At 36.2% G+C, this 19,631-nt stretch overlaps 1 protein-coding gene across 6 annotated transcripts in view; it reads right to left on the bottom strand.

Moving 5' to 3' along the window:
• Positions 1-7,009: 7,009 nt before the first annotated feature.
• The window catches only part of LOC110022266, a 39,352-nt gene continuing 26,730 nt past the window's right edge, over positions 7,010-19,631 (bottom strand). For 2 of the 6 annotated variants that reach the window (XR_002293746.1, XR_002293751.1), the window contains one exon: positions 7,010-7,169. Coding sequence is in view for 1 of the 6 variants with exons in the window: in XM_020721113.1 (XP_020576772.1) it covers positions 7,057-7,169; positions 8,076-8,153 (191 nt within the window). In the remaining 5 variants the exon portion in view is untranslated. The other 4 variants (XR_002293748.1, XR_002293749.1, XR_002293747.1 and 1 more) reach the window with 4 other exon arrangements.

The raw sequence follows: 19,631 nt of genomic DNA, 5'->3' as shown, positions 1-19,631 counted from the left end.
ATATATATATATATTCTATTCTTATGAGAATTATAGGTCTACATTTAGAGAGTTTCTTATCCAATTGGAACTCCTTAAAAAATTAACATATCTTAGCATAAGCAATTTTGTTAGACATATTGTAACACCATGATTATTATATGTTAGTACTTTTGATCCAAAAAATTATGTCATATATATAAATGAAGCATATTGAATTTCACTTTTTTATTATATTTTTATAATTTAGAAATTATGTGCTGTTAAATTTGGATAATATACAAAAATTTCTTTCTAATATATTTAGGCAATCATAATCACACACTCAACTTGATGTAGCATATTATAGTATAGGGATTATATCGGGTTGGAACATCACAAAGTGACCTTATGTCTTAACAATTTCATTATGAAAGGTTGGCCAAGTATTTATCAAGCTCTTTTTTTGAGTATGTTGATTGTTGGGTATAATAATGATCCCCTTTCTTAATGCAATAAATTAATTTAGGATTTGGTCATTGGCATGTGAACATATAGTGGTGTTACATAAATTGCTTGCTAATATTCTTTCATCATCAAACCAAATTGGAATTCAAACATGAGTGTGTTAGTATTTATCTAGTTCATTAAAAACTCCTAAATCATCTTTAACTTACTTATCATCTATTTGAGATATTTTTAAAAGCATTTTCTAACAAGTATCATAGATGAAGTTCACTAATGTATTCTTTATCTAATAATATAAGTTGCATAGTAAATGTATTGAACTTATTTACCTAATATTATAAGTTCATTTGTTGCAATTCAATTATGACTTGTACTTTGAAAAAAAAAAATGACTTGTATTTCACTCAATAATCTTGCGATAATTGTCAACATGACCTTTTTAGTATTATCAAATTAGTCATATTTAAATATTATCACTAGCAAACAAAAATGATTAAAATGATTCATTTGTATGAACTCTATGATAATCTTACTCATACTTATAGGAAGTCTCTCTCTCCCTCTCTCTCCCTCTCTCTCCACACACAGAAGGTAGATTATTTTTTATCCTTTGGCTAAGGCTTTGTTTTAATACATTTTGTGTAATGTGTCAAATAGTCCATAACAATTTACATGGGGCCGTTTTAGTCTCGAGCTTTTAAAAGTGTCAAAATAGTTCCCAAATCTTTAATTTGGGGTTGGAATAATTCCCATGAAGGACTATTTGAGCTCAATTTTAAAATAGTCGGGGACTATTTGGGCACTTCTATAAACCATAGGACTAAAACATCGTCATGCAAATAGTCGGAGATTATTTTCACACATTACTCAATATATTTAAGCTCCATCTTTTAAAGATCATTTGAATGATGCTTCAAATCACTCATCTTATCTTTGATTGTAAAAAAAATATATATAACCTCTTCAAAATGAGATTCTGGTATTATGTCCAAAATCTTCATTTTTTATTTAATGCATCTTTTATATTATTATGAAGATATAATTCTTTGTCAATTACATCCACTATGGAATTGATATCATCATCATTCATAAAATGGTGAACTAATTAGCTAAATTGAACCATAACTAAACAAAAAAATATAATTTAATTTATTGTTCAAAATAAGATTAGTAATCTTTTTACATTGTATAAAATTTTCATGATCATTAACATATCTCCATTAAGGAGTTCCATACTACATTACCAATAAATTCAAGGATTTATGGTCTATGCTCTCCACAACTTTTTAATTAATTAGATTAGAATGTAGACTACTGATAGCATATTTCTTATCATCATTTTCGTCACTTTCATTTGCATTTGGCTAACCAAAGTATAAATCTTTCCATTGAGAATTAAAAAAAAAAAAAAACCCTTGAAATCTTCAATTTAAGGATGTCTTCCAAAAACTTGTCTCAATAGCATCATCCTGACCAATATCAATGTTCTTATCATCTAAAGAGATAAAAATAGACAAAATCATCTATCAATTGTCTTTAATTGTAACATCAACAATGACCAACATCAAACAATAGTTAGTTAAAAATTTTGAGGTACTTTTAGCACCTTCACCCACATTACACTAAAGTTATCACCATCCACCTCATTAAATATTTTTAAGGAAAATCGTCTCATTGGCTTTATCTTATAGAAAAACACGTAAATGTTCTTTCCAAAAAAGAGAAAAAAATGTAATAATATTAAAATTTTTTTAATACTTTTTTGAAATCCTGCCTTATTTATATGATTCTAAAACTTTGTGTGTGTGTGTGTGTGTGGATGTTGATGGGGTGTTTATAATACATCAAATTTTCCTAAAATTTATCTCTATATATGATAGGTAAGGGTGAAAGCCAAGCATGAATTGTCTACATACTTTCACTTCAACAATTAGAAGCTATTATGAGTTCTCTTAGGAACTTTCATAAGATACTCTTTAAGAATTCTTTAATTCTAAGAATATATATTCATTTGAGCTAATGCTCAATCATTACAAATCCTCCCACTGACCCAACACTTATTTGTGATGTAATCTTCTTAAACTTCCCCTTTCAAAGTAAATTTTTTTTATGTGGTTTGACTCCAAGGTTTATTCCCATTCTCAGGTCTTCCGACGTTAAATCTTGTTTTTTCCGGAATTACTTTGTTGTGCATTTCTGTTCGACGCATTATTCTTGATTTCTCGAATCAATGTGATCCTTTTTTTTGCGGTATTATTTTGATTGTAAATCAATCGAGCCCAATCTCTTATCCCAACAATTCGACAGCTGAAATGATCTAAGATAGTATCTGAATTCATACAAGAGCTGAATTCATCCAATAGCTGAATTCATCCAGGCAAACAACTGAATTCATACAGAAAGAACAATGCAATTCATCCAAACCGCTTAATTCATACAGAAGAACAACTGAATTCATCTGACAGTTCAATTCCTCCAAGGAAACAACTCTCAAATGAGACTTCTCTCATAACAAATCTCACAACATCATCTCACCCAAATAAGTTATCCCACGAACAAACTAGCTGACAGGAACATTACTAGAAATAGGATATAAAAAATGAGCTTCCCCTCCCTTTTTCTTCACAAAAATTCATAATATCTCTCCAATTTTATAATGTGATAACACAATATTTCCACCATAAATTTTTTTTTATGATTTTATGTGTTCATTTAAGTTTCTATTTTTTATCCTTTCCAATTTGTCTATGCATAAATTTCACCCTTCTTTCCTAAAAATAAATTTAATCACCCAATAACACCCCAATAACATCGCAGTGTTATTTGCATGATCTTCTGAGCGGTGCTATTGACGTTATTCACGGTATTATTGTGATATTATTTTGGTGTTATTGCAGTTGTTTTGCGGGGGTTATTATGATATTGTTGCAGTGTTATTTGCATGTTCCTTCGGGTGACGTTATTAACTCTGATCACCGGTGTTAGTGTGTTATTTTTGAGTTATTTTGCGGGATTATCAAAATGAAACAGCAATATCGATGGTATTACGATGTTATTATGTTGTTATTTAAGTTGTTTGCTTTATCATTATAATAAACTCATTTTCAACATTTTTATGTGGGCCTCAAACGCATATGATAAGATGTTATTGGTGTCAAGAGATTCATTTATTATTTCTCTCACCATCACATTATCATTACGTGAATGTAATATGTTATTTATGGCATGCGAGACTTTGAGCATTTAGCATTCCCAGAGATGCACAAAAATCTCTGGCCTTTAAAACCATCAATTTCCTGCTGCAATAACTATGGCGTCTGATAAAACAAATCCACCTCAATGTTTCGGTGCTGAAAGAGACAAGTCTGAGAAACTACTCAGTAGATAACAGAACAGATACCAGAACTAAACCCCACCATGCCTTTTACTGGCAAACTAATAGCTGTACCTGAATGAATTCAACTAATCAAAATCACTTATAAATCATTATATATATAGAAAATTTACATACATAGCCCATTGTTTATATATTTATAAATCTAACACCAAAAAGTTTTTTTTTATGACTCCAAAAAAAATTTGATATTTACAGTTGTAACATTTTAGGGATGTAAAATCATCATTTTTTGTGTTGTTACAACTATTTGTTTATTAGTTAGATATACAAATACAAATATATAGAGATTTTTTTTTTTAAATTCTCTTACGGAAACTAACCCACCAACCGAAGCGGTTGAACCAAACCCAACGACTAAGCCCACTTGACCGAAGTGACTGAATTGAACTCACCCACGAATTGGTTGGACCAAGCCATCCTGCCAATTTGATCTCTCATTTTCCCTTAAAAGAGTAACATACCCCGCCTGCATCAGAGTAAGTACACATGCAGCTAGAACGTCCATCAATTCCTAATTAAAAACGCGTCATCTGACATTTGAAAAAGTATATTTTCACCCATGTGCCGAAATGACTTCAGTACCGATAATATCTGATATTTACCGGCAATGCCTGACATCAGCTGACAATACAATGACATCCACATCACGCTCTTTTCATTAGGATATCAAATAAAATCACCATGTAGCGTGAAATTCACTACTTTAATTATTTTATAAAATTAATCCCATGTAAGTGGAAAGAAAAAAGATAGGACATATCTCGCTCTCTCAATTCCTATATACCAGGGACATCCGAGCCAGTTCCCTCAGATTTGTTAGAGATTTCGAATTAATATATTTTCTAACATTCACCCAAAAGATTTTCATTCATCTTTCTCTCTCTCTCCCACTCATTTTATACCATATAATTAGAGGTGTAAACGAGCCGAACACGAGCGAGCCTAGGCTCAGCTCATGTTCAGCTAGTTTATATTTCGAGCTCAGAAAGTGTGTTCGTGTTCGGCTCGTTTTCTTAACGAGCTAAACACGAGCTGTTCGCTTTCACGAACAAAGAGTTTAATCATATAGTCATAAGATGTTAAGTATTAGGGCAAGATTTAAAACACCATTTGAATCTAATTTAATAATTTTTATTCTATTTTCTTAATTAATAATATTAATTGATTATAAATTTTGCAGCGTTGTAGTTTGCAGTGTTGTAGTTAATTATTTTTTAAAAAAAATACTATATATGTATAAACGAGCGGAACACGAACAAACAAATATTTATTCATGTTGTTCGTGTTAGGGTCGTTAACTTAGCGAACGAGCCGAACATGAGCTTCTTACCGAGCCGAACACGAGCTGTTCGCGAACAACGAGCCATTTTGACAGCACTATTTTTATTCGGTTGTATGCATTTCTCACAATTGATACAAAGACAATTTAACAATAAATATATAAAAACTGTGTTATATTTAGGTATGTATTAAAGACAACTAAAAGACAAAAGTTCTATTTTTTGATTTTGATTTTCAACGGAAGAAACTACTGAGAACTGATGGGCAACTGAGTAGGTTCAGAAAAATCAAGCTTATCTCATTGAAGCTCGCTCCATATCTTAAAAACTGATTAAAGAGCCAAGTGTTCGGACGGTGAGACAGAGCTGTTAAACTCCAACAGCTGATCACTCCATGCAGAAGATTGCAGCTCTCTCCCAGTAAAATCTGAGCAGCCTAAAGACAAAAATGTAGATATGTTAAAAAAAGCTGTAAAGGATATTTCGATATATTAAAAAAAAAAAAGAGTTGATGATGAGGTAGAAATATGATTCGGGCGTTAAGGTTTGTTAAATAGCTCATATAGACATATTCAATTTGTTATTAAGCAAACAAGCCAAATATGAATAAATTTTTTAAATTTGATTTATAAAACACTAACTGTGAAAAAAAAAATATATATTTTTTATATTGGATATATAAATACATAAGAATTAGGTGGTATGTACTGAATTGTCTAAAAAAAATTAACCTCACCCACTCTATCCCCAACTGACAAAAATAAAGATGTGGTCCCTGGCTGCGTCCGCTTGACTAGATTTAGGGTCTATTTAGGGCAGTTGCAGCTTATTGACAATCTACTGGCAAGCAGTTGATATAGATAAACTACTGATCAGCAGTTGATCCGGATAAACTGATTGGTTGTTTAGTTTTAGCTGTTGGAAAACAACTGATTTGTAACTTATTTTGGATAAATGACCAATTCGCCTCTGTATAATAATATTATTTACAACAAAACTGTCATAACAATATATTTAATATTTAAGAAGTAAAAAATCACTTCAAAACAGTAGAAAAAACAGAATGCATACCTCACATAACAGTATCAAGTGCACTAAAAAATATAAAACAAATATATATTAAAATTACATTTAAAAAAATCATAATATTAATTTTAAAATCCAGATGGCTTATGTCTCGAACTACGCCGTCCTCTATAAGGCGTTTGTTGTACAACTGATGGGTCTACTTTATCACGACACACTTTTGTTCGAAAGCATAACTTTCTTATCATGACGCTATTTCATGCCTAACAAAAAAGCAACACATAACAAAACAACTTCTCATGATCTAACACAATAAATCACCATTTAATCCATCAGCCATCAAATTAATATGTTATGTGGTTTGGTACAAAATTATTGCAGCACTATTTATACAAATAAGGATAAACTGTTAAGCTTCCATGGCTATGAAACCAAGAAGAAAATGCACACACATTATCATTGCTTCAATCACTCCTTTTTTCCATTTTTCTTTACAAATCAAGTGTCAAATGTCATAATTATCATGACAAGTCCTCTCAAGAGCAGCAATTCAATTGCATGTCTGGACATATATGACCACAAATTATGCTCCTCAGATGTTCGGTTGGGCTGAATATAAGCAATTTGATCAACAAATCTCTCCTTAAACTTGCACCATCTCTGTATCCTTGCGCTCCTCAGTTAGCAGGAGCTCTCCTGGCTGCAATCTGGCTTCATGCTCGCCTATATAACGCTACTAAGGATTACTTAAACCAATTGTTGTTATCCCCAGGCTTTCCTTGTAAATTTCTTGGCCAACTGAAATTTTGCAAGCTAACTTGTGATGACCCCAAATTCCCCAAATTTCCAAAACGATCATATTTGCGGAGTTTTTTACCATCTTAGTGTTATTTTCTAAGAAATTTGTAAATATTTTTTTTGTAGCCTTCATCGGGTGGCCACAAGGAGGTTGGCACCCCAACATGTATGCAGTTGTTGATCGAACTCTATTATTCCTTCTTCCGAGTGTCGAGATGGGGCTTTCATTCGGCATTTTATACCTAAAACAAACAAAACATTACAAATATAACAAAGTTGAGTGCATATTAAACAATGTAATAGCTCTCATGAATGCATTTCAATATGAATAAACAAACACAATTGAAATGCACCAAATTCAACAATCATACTGCAAATTTTATTTGGGTGAAAACCCAAAAGGATAAATCTTGCCCACGAGTTCATCCTCTCCTTAAATTCACAATAATTATGGTGAGTACACTTGTAGAGCAACTCGTCTACATAAATGGGCAAAGAGACATGTTAATTTCAGATAGTTGAGCGCTAAATAATAAATATTTCCAAACAATGCCCAATCATCTTCTGTTGTGTGCGCGCATTCTTTAGATAGTTGGATGATAAGGTGACATTAAATTCCTTTTTCTTCAATCCTTAAACAACATATTTTTAATGAAGCCGGCAATTAACAATCAAAAGAACTTTTAACAAAAAACAAGAGGTCCAATTTCTATTACACTAAGCAATATTATAGACAAAATAAACATCTATATACATTGCATAAGAAGAAATTGCATCTACGAATAAAATAAATGATTAAAATTGGAAAGGCAAGCTTTAAAAGATGATCTTGTGCATGAAAATTTCAATCTGCTCAATGTCCATGCACACCAAAGTGGTAAATACCACTCAATTCTTCTGCCTCGTTTTCCACATCGATAGTAAATTTGTTTAGGTTGCTATCAGCCGGTAGTGATTCAGCCACATCAGAAGAAACCTTCTGAGTTACTTTTCTACTTTCTTGACTATCTCCATATCAATTACTTCCTTCTCCAATACACCTATTACAGAATCAAGTGGAACAAGGAGCCTAATTGCACTTGTATTTACAAACTAATCAGTTCTAACAAAAAAATACTAAAATAATATCCCTAATGGCTGATTAGTACCGTCAATTCTCAACATCCTCTTGAAGAGAACAAGATTTGAACCTCCAGGAGGAACCGAAATCGGATCGGAGCACGTCCCTGTTAGCGATAACAAAAAAGAAAGAAAGAAATCAAACAAGGGCAAGAAAATAATTGACGCAGAGAAGCAATGGAGCAATAGTTCCTGCGCTCGATTAGGTGGTGGTATGTTCTTCCCTTGCCAGTTTAAGCAGAGAGGAGACAGAGCTTTAGGAGAATGCAACTGTGTTGATATCAGCCGCTTATGATGGCGGACAGTCTGTACAGAGCAACACAACCAGGGATCAGAGGGAGGAGGACGAGAAGAAAGGCGAGAGCGATTGAAGAGGGACCTAGGGTAGGGCAGAGGAGATGCGGGAGCGATCGAAAGAGTCACGAGATGAGGGTAGACGAAGCACTAGAGGGCACGGGATGAGGGTAGACGAGACGAAGCACTAGAGGGCACAGGATGAGGGCAGCCCAGTAAAGATTTTATGAGTCTAATCTTGAATTGATTACTCAATTAGTGGAATAAATATAGGCATGAATTGATTACTCAATTAGTGGTCTTATAATAGGCATAAATGAATTACACAATTAGTGGAATAAATATAGGTCTTAAAATAGACGTGAATTGATGACACTTAATGCCTACAATTCTCTTTGCCTTTATTGTGTACATTTTCTTTTTTTTTCGGTATCCATTGGTTAGTATAAATTGGGCGTTGTGCTGCAATGTAAGACACACTCCAAACTTGTATCCTTTCCTCTTTCAAAATAATATAAAGAGAATTCCCAAAAGTCTAGTCTTATTTTATTTCAATTTATCCTTTAGCGATCCATTAAACTGGAACAAACATTTGGTATCAGAGCCAAGTTAGCCAAAGGACATGTCGTCACCGAGCAAAGCTATCAGAGGAGATATGGCAGCACTGAAGATCGGAAGGGAGTTACTTACGAAGAGTAACTACTCGGTGTGGGCGTTGAAGATGCGTGTGAACCTACAAGCTTAAGGAGTGTGGGACGCCATGGAGCAAGACGAAGTCGAAGAGCGTAAGGATAAAATGGTCCTCACTGCCATCTATCAAGCGCTATCAGAGGACGTTCTTCTCATGGTGGCAGAGAAGAATTCCACCAAGTAAGCATGGGAGACACTAAAGATGATGCACGTCGGTGTGGAACGAGTCAAGGAGGCGAAAGTGCAGACCCTGAGGACTCACTTCGAGCGATCCGCAAGGACGGAGAGACGATGGACGATTTCGCCATGAAATTAACGTCCATTGTGACAAGCATCCGCTCGTTGGGAGAGAAGTTGGAGGAGATTTCCGTCGTCAAGAAGTTCCTTCGAGCCGTACCACAAAAATACATACAGATCGTCACTGCAATCTAGCAATTCGGTGACCTAAAAAACATGACCGTCGAGGAAGTCGTTGGTCGTCTCAAAGTCCACGAAGAGAGACTTCGCGACTACGGAGACCAAGAGGCGGAGAAGCACCTCTTGCTCACGCATGCAAAATGGATGTCACGAATGAAGAAAAACGGAGAAGCCGATTTTTCTTCCGGATCGTCGAGTATCGGCGGCAACGGTGGAGATAGCTGAGGTCGTGGCAAAGGGCGGGGACAAGGGAAGGTCAAGGCGGAGAAAACTCACCTCAACAAGAAGACATCAAACCACGCAAAGACAAGAGCACAGTGAAGTATTACAATTGTCAAAAGTACGAACACTACGCGTCCGAATGTCGTAGCAAGAAGGCCGAAGAGGAAGCGAACCTTACTAGCCTCCATGACGTTGATGTTTGCCGAGGGAGTGGCGAATCCCTTGCCCGAAGACGAGGAGACAAACCTCGAATAGTTCATGCAAGAATCGTCCAAAGAGGAAGCAGAGGGGGTGTTGCTCAATGAAGAAAAAGTCAAGGCGAACCTCCTTGCAAGTGGCGAGAAGTGGCGAGGAGTATAAATAATCACACTGACATATGGTATCTTGACAATGGAGCAAGCAACCACATGACAGGCCATCCAGAGAAGTTCAATGAGCTCAACGAGAAGATCGTCGGAAATGTGAAGTTCGGAGACGGTTCACTCATCGAGATCAAGGGCCGAGGAACCATCCTGTTTATATGAAAAAACGGCGATCAACGTCTAATGACCGAGATTATTACATTCCAAAATTAAAAAATAATATTATAAGTCTCGGTCAGATGACAGAAGAAGGCAAAACGATCACCTTAGTCGGCTCGTTCTTGAAGATGTTCGACCGAAATTGCGCCCTGTTGATGAAGGTGGAAAAATCGCCAAATCGGTTGTACAAGATTTCCCTCGAGACAAGCCAACCCGCTTCTCTATTAGCATCACTAGCATATCCGACTTGGTTATGGCATGCGAGACTTGGGCGTGTAAACTTTTATGCGCTCAAAATGATGGGGGAGAAGGAGAGAGAAGGAGATGACCATAGGACTGTCTAAGATCACACACCCCAACCAAGTGTGTGAGAGTTGCATGATTTCAAAGCAAACAAGACTGTCGTTTCCTGCCCAAGCCAATTTATGAGCCGAGCACCCTCTACAACTTGTGCACGCGGATCTGTGTAGAGTTCGATCACCCCGACATCACTCGTTGGTAACAAGTATTTCTTTTTACTTGTTGATGATTATAGTCGTTGGATGTGGGTGTACATGCTCAAAGAAAAATGTGAAGCTTTTGAAACATTCAAGAAGTTCAAGAAGCTCGTGGAGAACACGTCGGAGTACAAGTTGAAGACTTTGAGAACTAATCGAGGTGGCGAGTTCACTTCCCAGAAGTTCGTGGAGTTCTGCAAAGAAGAGGGAGTCGAGCGTCACCTCACGACATCGTACACACCTCAACAAAATGGTGTGGTGGAGAGGAGAAATCGCACCGTGATGGGCACCGCGAGAAGCTTGCTTAAAAGCATGCAAGTCCCGGCAAACCTTTGGGGAAAGGCGGTACGACATGCAGTATATCTCTTGAACCGCTTGACAACAAAGGTGCTAGGAGATTGTACCCCTTACCAAGCATAGTTCGGCAAGCAACCTCATTTGAAGCACTTGAGAGTGTTTGGATGTACCGCACATGTGAAGGTTGCAGGTCCACATCTCAAGAAGCTCGATGATCGAAGTCAAGCAATGGTGTATCTTGGCGTCGAAGACGGAAGTAAGGCGCACAGATTTCTTTATCCACCACGCAGAAAAATTCTTGTGAGCAGAGACGCAGTGTTTGAAGAGGAGAAGAAGTGGGAATGGTGCAACGATGATGACGAGCTCGTACAAAATTCTATGGAGTTCAAAATTTTACAAGATGACGGAGAAGTAGCGAGCTCAACCTCGCCAATGACACCAGTGGTCATGCCGAACTCTCAACAACAACAAGAGAGCTCGGGAAGATCCACAACCGAAGATGCTCCTAAGAAATTATGTTCACTTGCCGAGGTCTATGCGGAAGCACCACTAGTAGAAATGGATCTTGATGAATTGTTGTTACTCACTACTGACGAGTCAACAACATATCACGAGGCGGCAACCGAGGAGGCGTGGAATAAGGCCATGCAGAAAGAGCTCGAGTCCATCAAGAATAACAAGACGTGAGAGCTCACCGACTTGCCACCCGGTCACAAGCTCATCGGCTTAAAATGGGTGTTCAAGTTGAAAAGAGACAGCGAAGGCAACATCCTCAAGCACAAAGCAAGATTGGTGGCGAAAGGTTACGTGCAGAAGCAAGGAGTTGACTTTGAGGAATCCTTCGCACCAGTGGCAAGACTCGATACCGTCAGGTTAATTCTTGCCCTCGCAGCTCATCGTGGGTGGGAGATCCACCACTTGGACGTCAAGTCGGCATTTCTCAATGGTGATATTAAAGAAGAAGTTTACATCACCCAACCCGAAGGATTCATTGTCAAGAATGAAGAGCACAAGGTGTACAAGTTATCCAAAGCTCTCTACGGACTACGCCAAGCACCAAGGGCGTGGAACACTTGTCTTAACAAGAGAATGACGAGTCTAGGCTTCATGAAGTGTCCTCAAGAGCAGGCTATGTACACGAGGAATCACGAAACAGAAGTACTCATCGTCGGCGTATACGTTGACGATTTGATCGTAACGGGATCCAACATTAATGGCGTTGAGACATTCAAGAAGCAAATGATGAAGGAGTTCAAGATGAGTGATCTTGGGTTACTCTCATACTACCTCGGTATCGAGGTAGACCAAAAGAAAGACCGCATCACAGTGAAGCAATCGGCTTACGCAAAGGAGTTGGAGCAGTTCGAGATGGTAGACTGCAACCCGAGCAAGTATCCAATGGAAGCAAAGTTGCAGCTCGGAAAGGATGTGGAAGGGATCCTTGTGAAAGTATAGGCGTGTCATCGGGTGTCTCAGGTACCTGACCCATACTCAACCCGATATCTAATACGCAGTTGACATGGTGAGTCGTTACATGGAGCAGCCTACCACTTTACACCAGCAGGCGGTGAAGCATATTCTCCGTTACGTGAAGGGAACAATGAGCTACGGGATTCAGTATAAAAGAGGACAACGAGCTGAAGAACTCGTCGGTTTTACTGACAGTGATCTCGCCGGTGATATAGACGGCAGGAAAAGCACCGGAGGGATGGCATTTTACCTCAACGAAAACCTAATCACTTGGCAATCTCAGAAGCAGCGAACCATTGCTCTATCATCCTGTGAGGCAGAGTTCATGGCAGCCGAAGTTTGTTGAGCGAAGTGACCGAAAGCGAGCAAAAACCAGTAACTCTCTACGTCGACAACAAATCTGCAATAGCATTGATAAAGAACCCGGTGTTTCATGGACGCAGCAAGCACATCGACACTCGCTTCCACTTTATTCGCGAGTGTGTCGAGAATCAATAGATCTTCGTGGAATTCATAAACACCGGAGAGCAACGTGCGGATATTCTCACCAAGACTCTAGCAAGAGTCAAATTCGCAAAAATGCGAGAGCTGCTTGGCGTAAACAACTTCGAACCAAATCAAGATTACGGGGGAGATTGTGAGTCTAATCTTGAATTGATTACTCAATTAGTGAAATAAATATAGGCCTTATAATAGACATGAATTGATTACTCAATTAGCGGTCTTATAATAAGCATGAATGGATTGCACAATTAGTGCAATAAATATAGGTCTTAAAATAGACGTGAATTGATGACTTAATAATGCCTACAATTCTCTTTGCCTTTATTGTGTACGTTTTCTTTTTTTTTCGGTATGCATTGGTTAGTATAAATTGGGTGTTGTGCTGCAATGTAAGACACACACCCCAAACTTGTATCCTTTCCTCTTTCAAAATAATACAAAGAGAATTCCCAAAAGTCTAGTCTCATTTTCTTTCAATTTGTCCTTCAACGATCCATTAAATTGGAACCAACAGATTTTTCTCCGAACGCGGGCAACAAAGTCGAACCTGCGACCGCGTTTAATAAAAAAACTATACAAATTATCGTGAAACTCAGTCGCGACGTAGAAACCAAATGCCTCCGCATGCATTTTCAAAATGCACCGCAGCAAATAAGCTGGACCCTTAATCCCATATTGTAAAACCAAAAATCTATTCGTCCTCTTTAAATAACCAATTTCCTTTTATGAAAACGGTGTGACCTCTAAAAAACGACACTAGCATTGAGGCCTAAGAATTTACAGTACTCTTAAAATAAAAGTTAAATTTTATAATTTAATTATGCTATAAAATTTATTAAATTTTAAAAATTATTATGCCGAGTTTAATTTGAACAAAATAATTTAAATTAACTCGAACATGAACATGCAACTAATGAGCCGAACATTAAACGAGTCAAACACAAACAAGTCTTAGGCTCGTTTATACCCACAATTATCCATCCTAAGTAGATAATTTATTTATTTATCTTATTTTATTTTCTTTCTTTTCTGCTTTGTTTTATTTCACGATCAATAGGAAAAGATTTTATTGTTGACCTAAAAGAAGACATGTATATATTACAGATTTTTTCGATGGACTGATGATATGAAGAAATTTATAATTAATAGTGACCAAGTCAAGAGAGATGCTACAGAAAGAAAGTTATCCTGAAGAATTGATCGTCTGGAAATGATTGAGAACCTCACTATAGTATTATTTGTTGTTATTGTAGTTTTTTATTATTATGATATTATGCATAAAATGATGTTTTAAAATTGATGTATTGAGAAAACTGTTCTCCCGGTGTGTTTTCTATATCGTTGAAATTGTTTTTGTTATTCTATTGTAATTATTTCAAAAAAATGCAGAATTTAGTAATTTACATCTATAACGGCATAACTGATTTTTTTTGTCAAGAACAATTGCAGCAAAACAGATTATCCAAACAGGCTAATGTTACAGCAACAACAACATACTGTTAGCAACTATGAAGCCACTTACAGAGGAAACAACCTCACAATTGCTTCTTCAAAATGTAGCAACAGCCCTAAATTCACCTTTGACTGAATCGAAGGCAAAATTGGATTTACTAAATCCTTGGTGAGGAATGTGTAGAGGAGATGATTGAACTTAGAGATAGTATTGTCATCCAATTATATAATTTCAATGCATAAAATATATGAAAGTATATATCAATTTATATAGTTATCTTCTTATTACTAAAACTTTCATTAGTAGTGAACAAATTTGATAAGGCATTCTTTAACATCTGTTATAATTTTATTTTTCAGGCTTGCCAGTTGGAACTTGATGCTTAAATCATTTGAAATCCAGCAACTTAAAATGTCAAGGAATAGTTGTTTTGCTGAAGGTGAACATTGTAATGTATTTTAATTTTGTCAAATCATACTCATGTAATATTACTGGAGCTTGGATTGCAAATATGTGCAGTTAACTTCAATGATATTTTAACTTGAAGCTCTGTACATCTAGCACTCAGCATGGTCGTTGTAAGCAGTTTCTTATTTTGCTTAAAAAAGCATGGAATTCAATGCTTATGCATGGTTTTTTATAATTTCCAAGTATACAAATATTTAAGAAAAATATAAAAAAAACAAATTTGATGTTATTAAAAAAAAAAAACCCTAGAAGTCAATTAAAATGCTCCAGTGAAAATTGTAATTATTTCACAAATTATACATTTAAATTATCTAATGACTCTAACAAACTCTATAAAAGCCTGATGAACTCCACTAGAGGTTTTCCTGAGCTTCCTTGGTCATTTGATCTTTCACCAACTTGTCTTGATCATTACCATAAATTTAGTGATAATTACATACAGACCGCCTGAAAGATTAAGATTTACAAATTAAGCGCCCAGGTGTTTTTTTTGAACTACAGAACCGATGTATTTACACGTGCCACGAACAACCCATTGAGAATTTGATAAAATGAAAAAGTGAGAATTTTAAAAATGGATGAACGGGGGATGGTTGATTTGTAAACAAGTTTCGGGCGGTCTGTATGTAATTGCACCCAATCCTAAAATTAATTAATATAAGTATTAGTATCACCAAACATATGTTTTTTGTTATTAAAATGAACTCACATTTGGGGTCAATAATAATCTCCTTTTAAATGAAGAAAAATAATAATATTCATAGTAATGAGGATGAAGGTGTACAATGACCTCTCAACCAAGATTCACTATAACAATAAAATGACTAACTATATACTCTCCATGAATTACGTCACCATTCCGTCTCATGAATGTGCATATAAATTTAAATTTAAAAACCAACATTTATATTTTTCCCCCTTTTGGAAACTAAAAAAGAAACTTTAAATTGAACAGATTAACTACATATCAAATTAAATATGAAGATCTAACATGTATACTTTTCTTCTTAATTCACAAGTTTTTTCTTCAAGTAATGATTTTAGTTCAGATGGCTACAATTTAAAATAAAAAAAATAAGTTCAATATCCACATTATCTTCAGAAATAAGATCTCTAATAAAATAGTGTCTAATTTCAATATGTTTAGTCCTTAAATGCAGATTTAAAATTATCACTCTTAACTGAAATATATTGTAGACAAATTTCATAATGTTTTATTTTTTGTTTATCCAAAGCACTCATGTACCAAAGCTTCCTACAATGGCATGCCCAATCTCTACATTCAATAATATATAACATTTTTCTTTCCAGTAAACTGAGACACAAGCAATGAATTTAGAAGCTAATATATAGTAGATGTGCTCTTCCAGACTACCTTGCATCCAGTAAAGTCTAAATCAGAGTAAATAAATAACATCACAATAGATTTTTTATATCACAAGCCAAATCTAAATGTGTGAAGTGAATAATGAAATATACTGTGTTATTGCAATCAAATTTGATTCTTTGGGATTTGAATAAAAATGACCACAAACACAACTAACAAACATATCATCAGACATGCTTACAATAAGGAATAGAAATGCATCTACAACACTCTTATAAAGCTTAATTTTTAAATATTAACCTAATTCATCAAAATCTTATAAAATTGTTTGGCTCATGAGGGTTTTATTAGATTTGAAACTTTTTATGCCAAAATTTTCAATTAATTTATTAAGTGTACTTAGTTTGTCGAATGAAGATGTTATTTATTTACTTGATTCACATAACCTCACTAAAAAATGATGAATTCTCCTACTATGCTTGTCTCAAACTCTTCACTCATAGAAGAAGAAAACTCATAAAACAATTGATATTTCTAAACAAGACATCATTTATTAATAAAATTTAGAAATTATTCATTTTCTGCTAATAAGAGTGTAACAATTATATCCAAATACATATGAATAGCCAATCAAAGTTTCTTCCCTTTAAATAGTTTATATAATCTCTTCCATATAATTGGTCTCAATTTACTATATATATATATATATATATATATATATAATGCATCATGTAGCTTTCTATTGCTTTTGCACAAAAAATATTTTGACAATCTTTATTCAGCCAATATTAATCTAGAAAATCTATTATCTAATTATTCCACTATAACTCTATTTGTTGGAAAATTTAACATATAAAAATTTGTACCCAACCTCACTTTCATCACAATAATATTCAAATAAATTATTTTCAAACTCAACTTCAAGATTAGTTTAAATCCTAGAAATGAAATATAATTACTCTTTTACATATACTCTACAAACTTTATCATAATGAACAAATGCATCATTTTTATTAACTTAAAGTACCACTCAAATATATCTTAAACAATCATCTATATTAAAATAATTATAATTTTTGCAGCCTAAGCTAATTTTACTAATAAATTCAAAGAAACTCAAGCAATGATTCTAAAGGCTTAGAAATTGTAACAATGTTCGTGTTCTGGAAATAATTTCCTAAAGTGCTTATCATGAAAACATGCATCATAGGCATAATCAAATCTATAATCAACTTTAAGCAATCCAAAACAAGATCCAATCTAGAGATTTTCTTAAGCGTACATATATTTATGTCACATATACAATGTAAAAGAAAAATTTGTTGGGGGGGGTTGCACGCTTCAAAAAGGAGATAAAGCTAATGAATAGCTCCTAGAGATGGTGCTAGTGGGCCTTAAAAGGATGGCAACTCATCCCTATAAAGAGGAGTTAATGTTGAAAGAAAAGACAAAATATTAAGAACATAATAAACACAGTTCATCTTTGTAACATTTGAAGGTAGATAAGGAGCCTGCTAAATAAGCTTGACGGGACTTGGTAGAATGTTGTGCCATCGAAGCAGTGTTATTTCTCATTAGCTTCAATCACTGTTCTAACAATGCAAGTTGTTGACCTCATTTTTAGTGAGGTCTTAGTCTCCTACTCCCAGAACCCATAATCCAGCCTTAAGAGTTCCTTGTTGACCATCCTAGCAGACTAGTAATGGAGCCCACCTCCCGTAGAACTTCAAACCGCTTCTTAACTCATTTTTGTGAAGAACTCACATGAGTGGTTCCAAGCACTCAACTTCTAGTTGCAAAGGCTAAGAACCAACATGTAGAGTACCCGAAAATAAGTTCCTATAGGATCAAACAGCCTTAAGTGAACCCATTTGTGACTCGAATACTCGCGAACGCCGCATTCAATCACTCACTGCACCACACATGACTTTGACTTAATTTGACTTGCACACCGGTGAGTTTGTTCGGACGACCCCGGATGACGAAACAGACCACACCAACGCGTCCGGAACGTCAACTTTAGCTAGGAAGGACACCCATATTGCTAGAGTTACACGCGCGAGCGACTAGCACGAAAATCAATGCATTTTTTTAGCGGGCGTGGGCCCGGGCTCAACCCAGGTTCATTTCGAGTTTGACTTGGGCTGAATATGGGCTAAGCCCGGGCTAATTATTTCAGCCCATAAATTTTAAATTTCAAATTTCAAATTTTAAATTTCAAATATATCATTAACTCCACATATAATGAAGATTATTTTTTTTCCAATTAAATCACTTCCCCTGAGGGAAACTAATCAATTCCCCGCCTAATCACCCGTAACGGATACATTTTTGGATATACAACTTGAGCGTTCCTTCACCTTCCTGGCATTCGCCCCCCTCTTCGTCCCCCGCTAGTCCATTCTCCTCTTCACCGAAACCCCTCTCTCCCTCGCCACTGAAATCCTTGTCAGCTCCTCTCCCGCTCGACGCCATCTCCTCCAGTTCGAAACCCTTCGAACCCCAGCTTCCTTTCGACCGAAGACCCACACTCGCCTTGTCTCGTCTCTCGGCATCGAAGCTCTCCTGGTCTCGCCTCTCTGCATCGACGCTCGCCTCCCCCGATCCCGCTGATCTCCCTTTGCCTCGCCTCCCTTGATCCCGTTCGACCTCGCTCACCCGGCTCCTCTCTACGACTCAATCGAAGCTCCCGATCGAAGCATCTGTTGCCCGCTCGACTCCCTCGTCTCCCCTCTACACCAGAAGCTCTCGCACCCCTCTCACCTTTGCGAACCGAAGGAACCTCTGTTTGACTCCTTGTTCTTCCACGACTCGAAGCCACACACCTCCCCTCTTTCGATCAAGAAGCACTAGCACGCTTGCTCCCCTCTCTACCGAACAGCTGCTTCGTCTCTTCTTCATACGATCGAAGTTGTTCGCCTCTTCCTCCCTCACGCACCGAAAACATTCGCCTTTCTTCCTCCCGCTCGGCTAGCGTCTCCTGTTCGACTTTCTCGGGTTCGATCCCGCCTCCTTCCTCGCTCGACCGAACAGCCCCGCTCGCCTCCTTCACAAACCGAAAAAAAAAAATTGCCCTTCTCCCGCTCCTCTCCAGATTTCGCCAGAACAGTGGCCCTTGTGACTGAATCACTGTGAATAATAGAGTGACGATTAGAAGTAACCAGAAAGGCATTACAAGGTTCTCTGAGGCTTGCATCTTCCTCCTTCCAGAGCTACAACTTTTCTAAAGTCGGTAAAAATCTCTTATTCCTGGATTTATGCTCCAGTTTCCTACTCATATATCATTTAAGATGAAATAAAATCATTGCTATTTTTACGATACGAACAACTGTTTGCACTGTATTTTTTGGCATCACCAATTCTGACCAATTCTTATAAAATTGATTTTTATTTGAGAGGATTTACACACAGGGTTTAAATATTTC

The sequence above is a fragment of the Phalaenopsis equestris genome, unplaced genomic scaffold (assembly GCF_001263595.1).
Source record: "Phalaenopsis equestris unplaced genomic scaffold, ASM126359v1 Scaffold000180, whole genome shotgun sequence".
NCBI classification, from domain to species: Eukaryota; Viridiplantae; Streptophyta; class Magnoliopsida; order Asparagales; family Orchidaceae; genus Phalaenopsis; species Phalaenopsis equestris.
The sequence above is the reverse complement of the archived record's forward strand: the minus strand, read 5'-3'. Positions and strand labels throughout refer to the sequence as shown.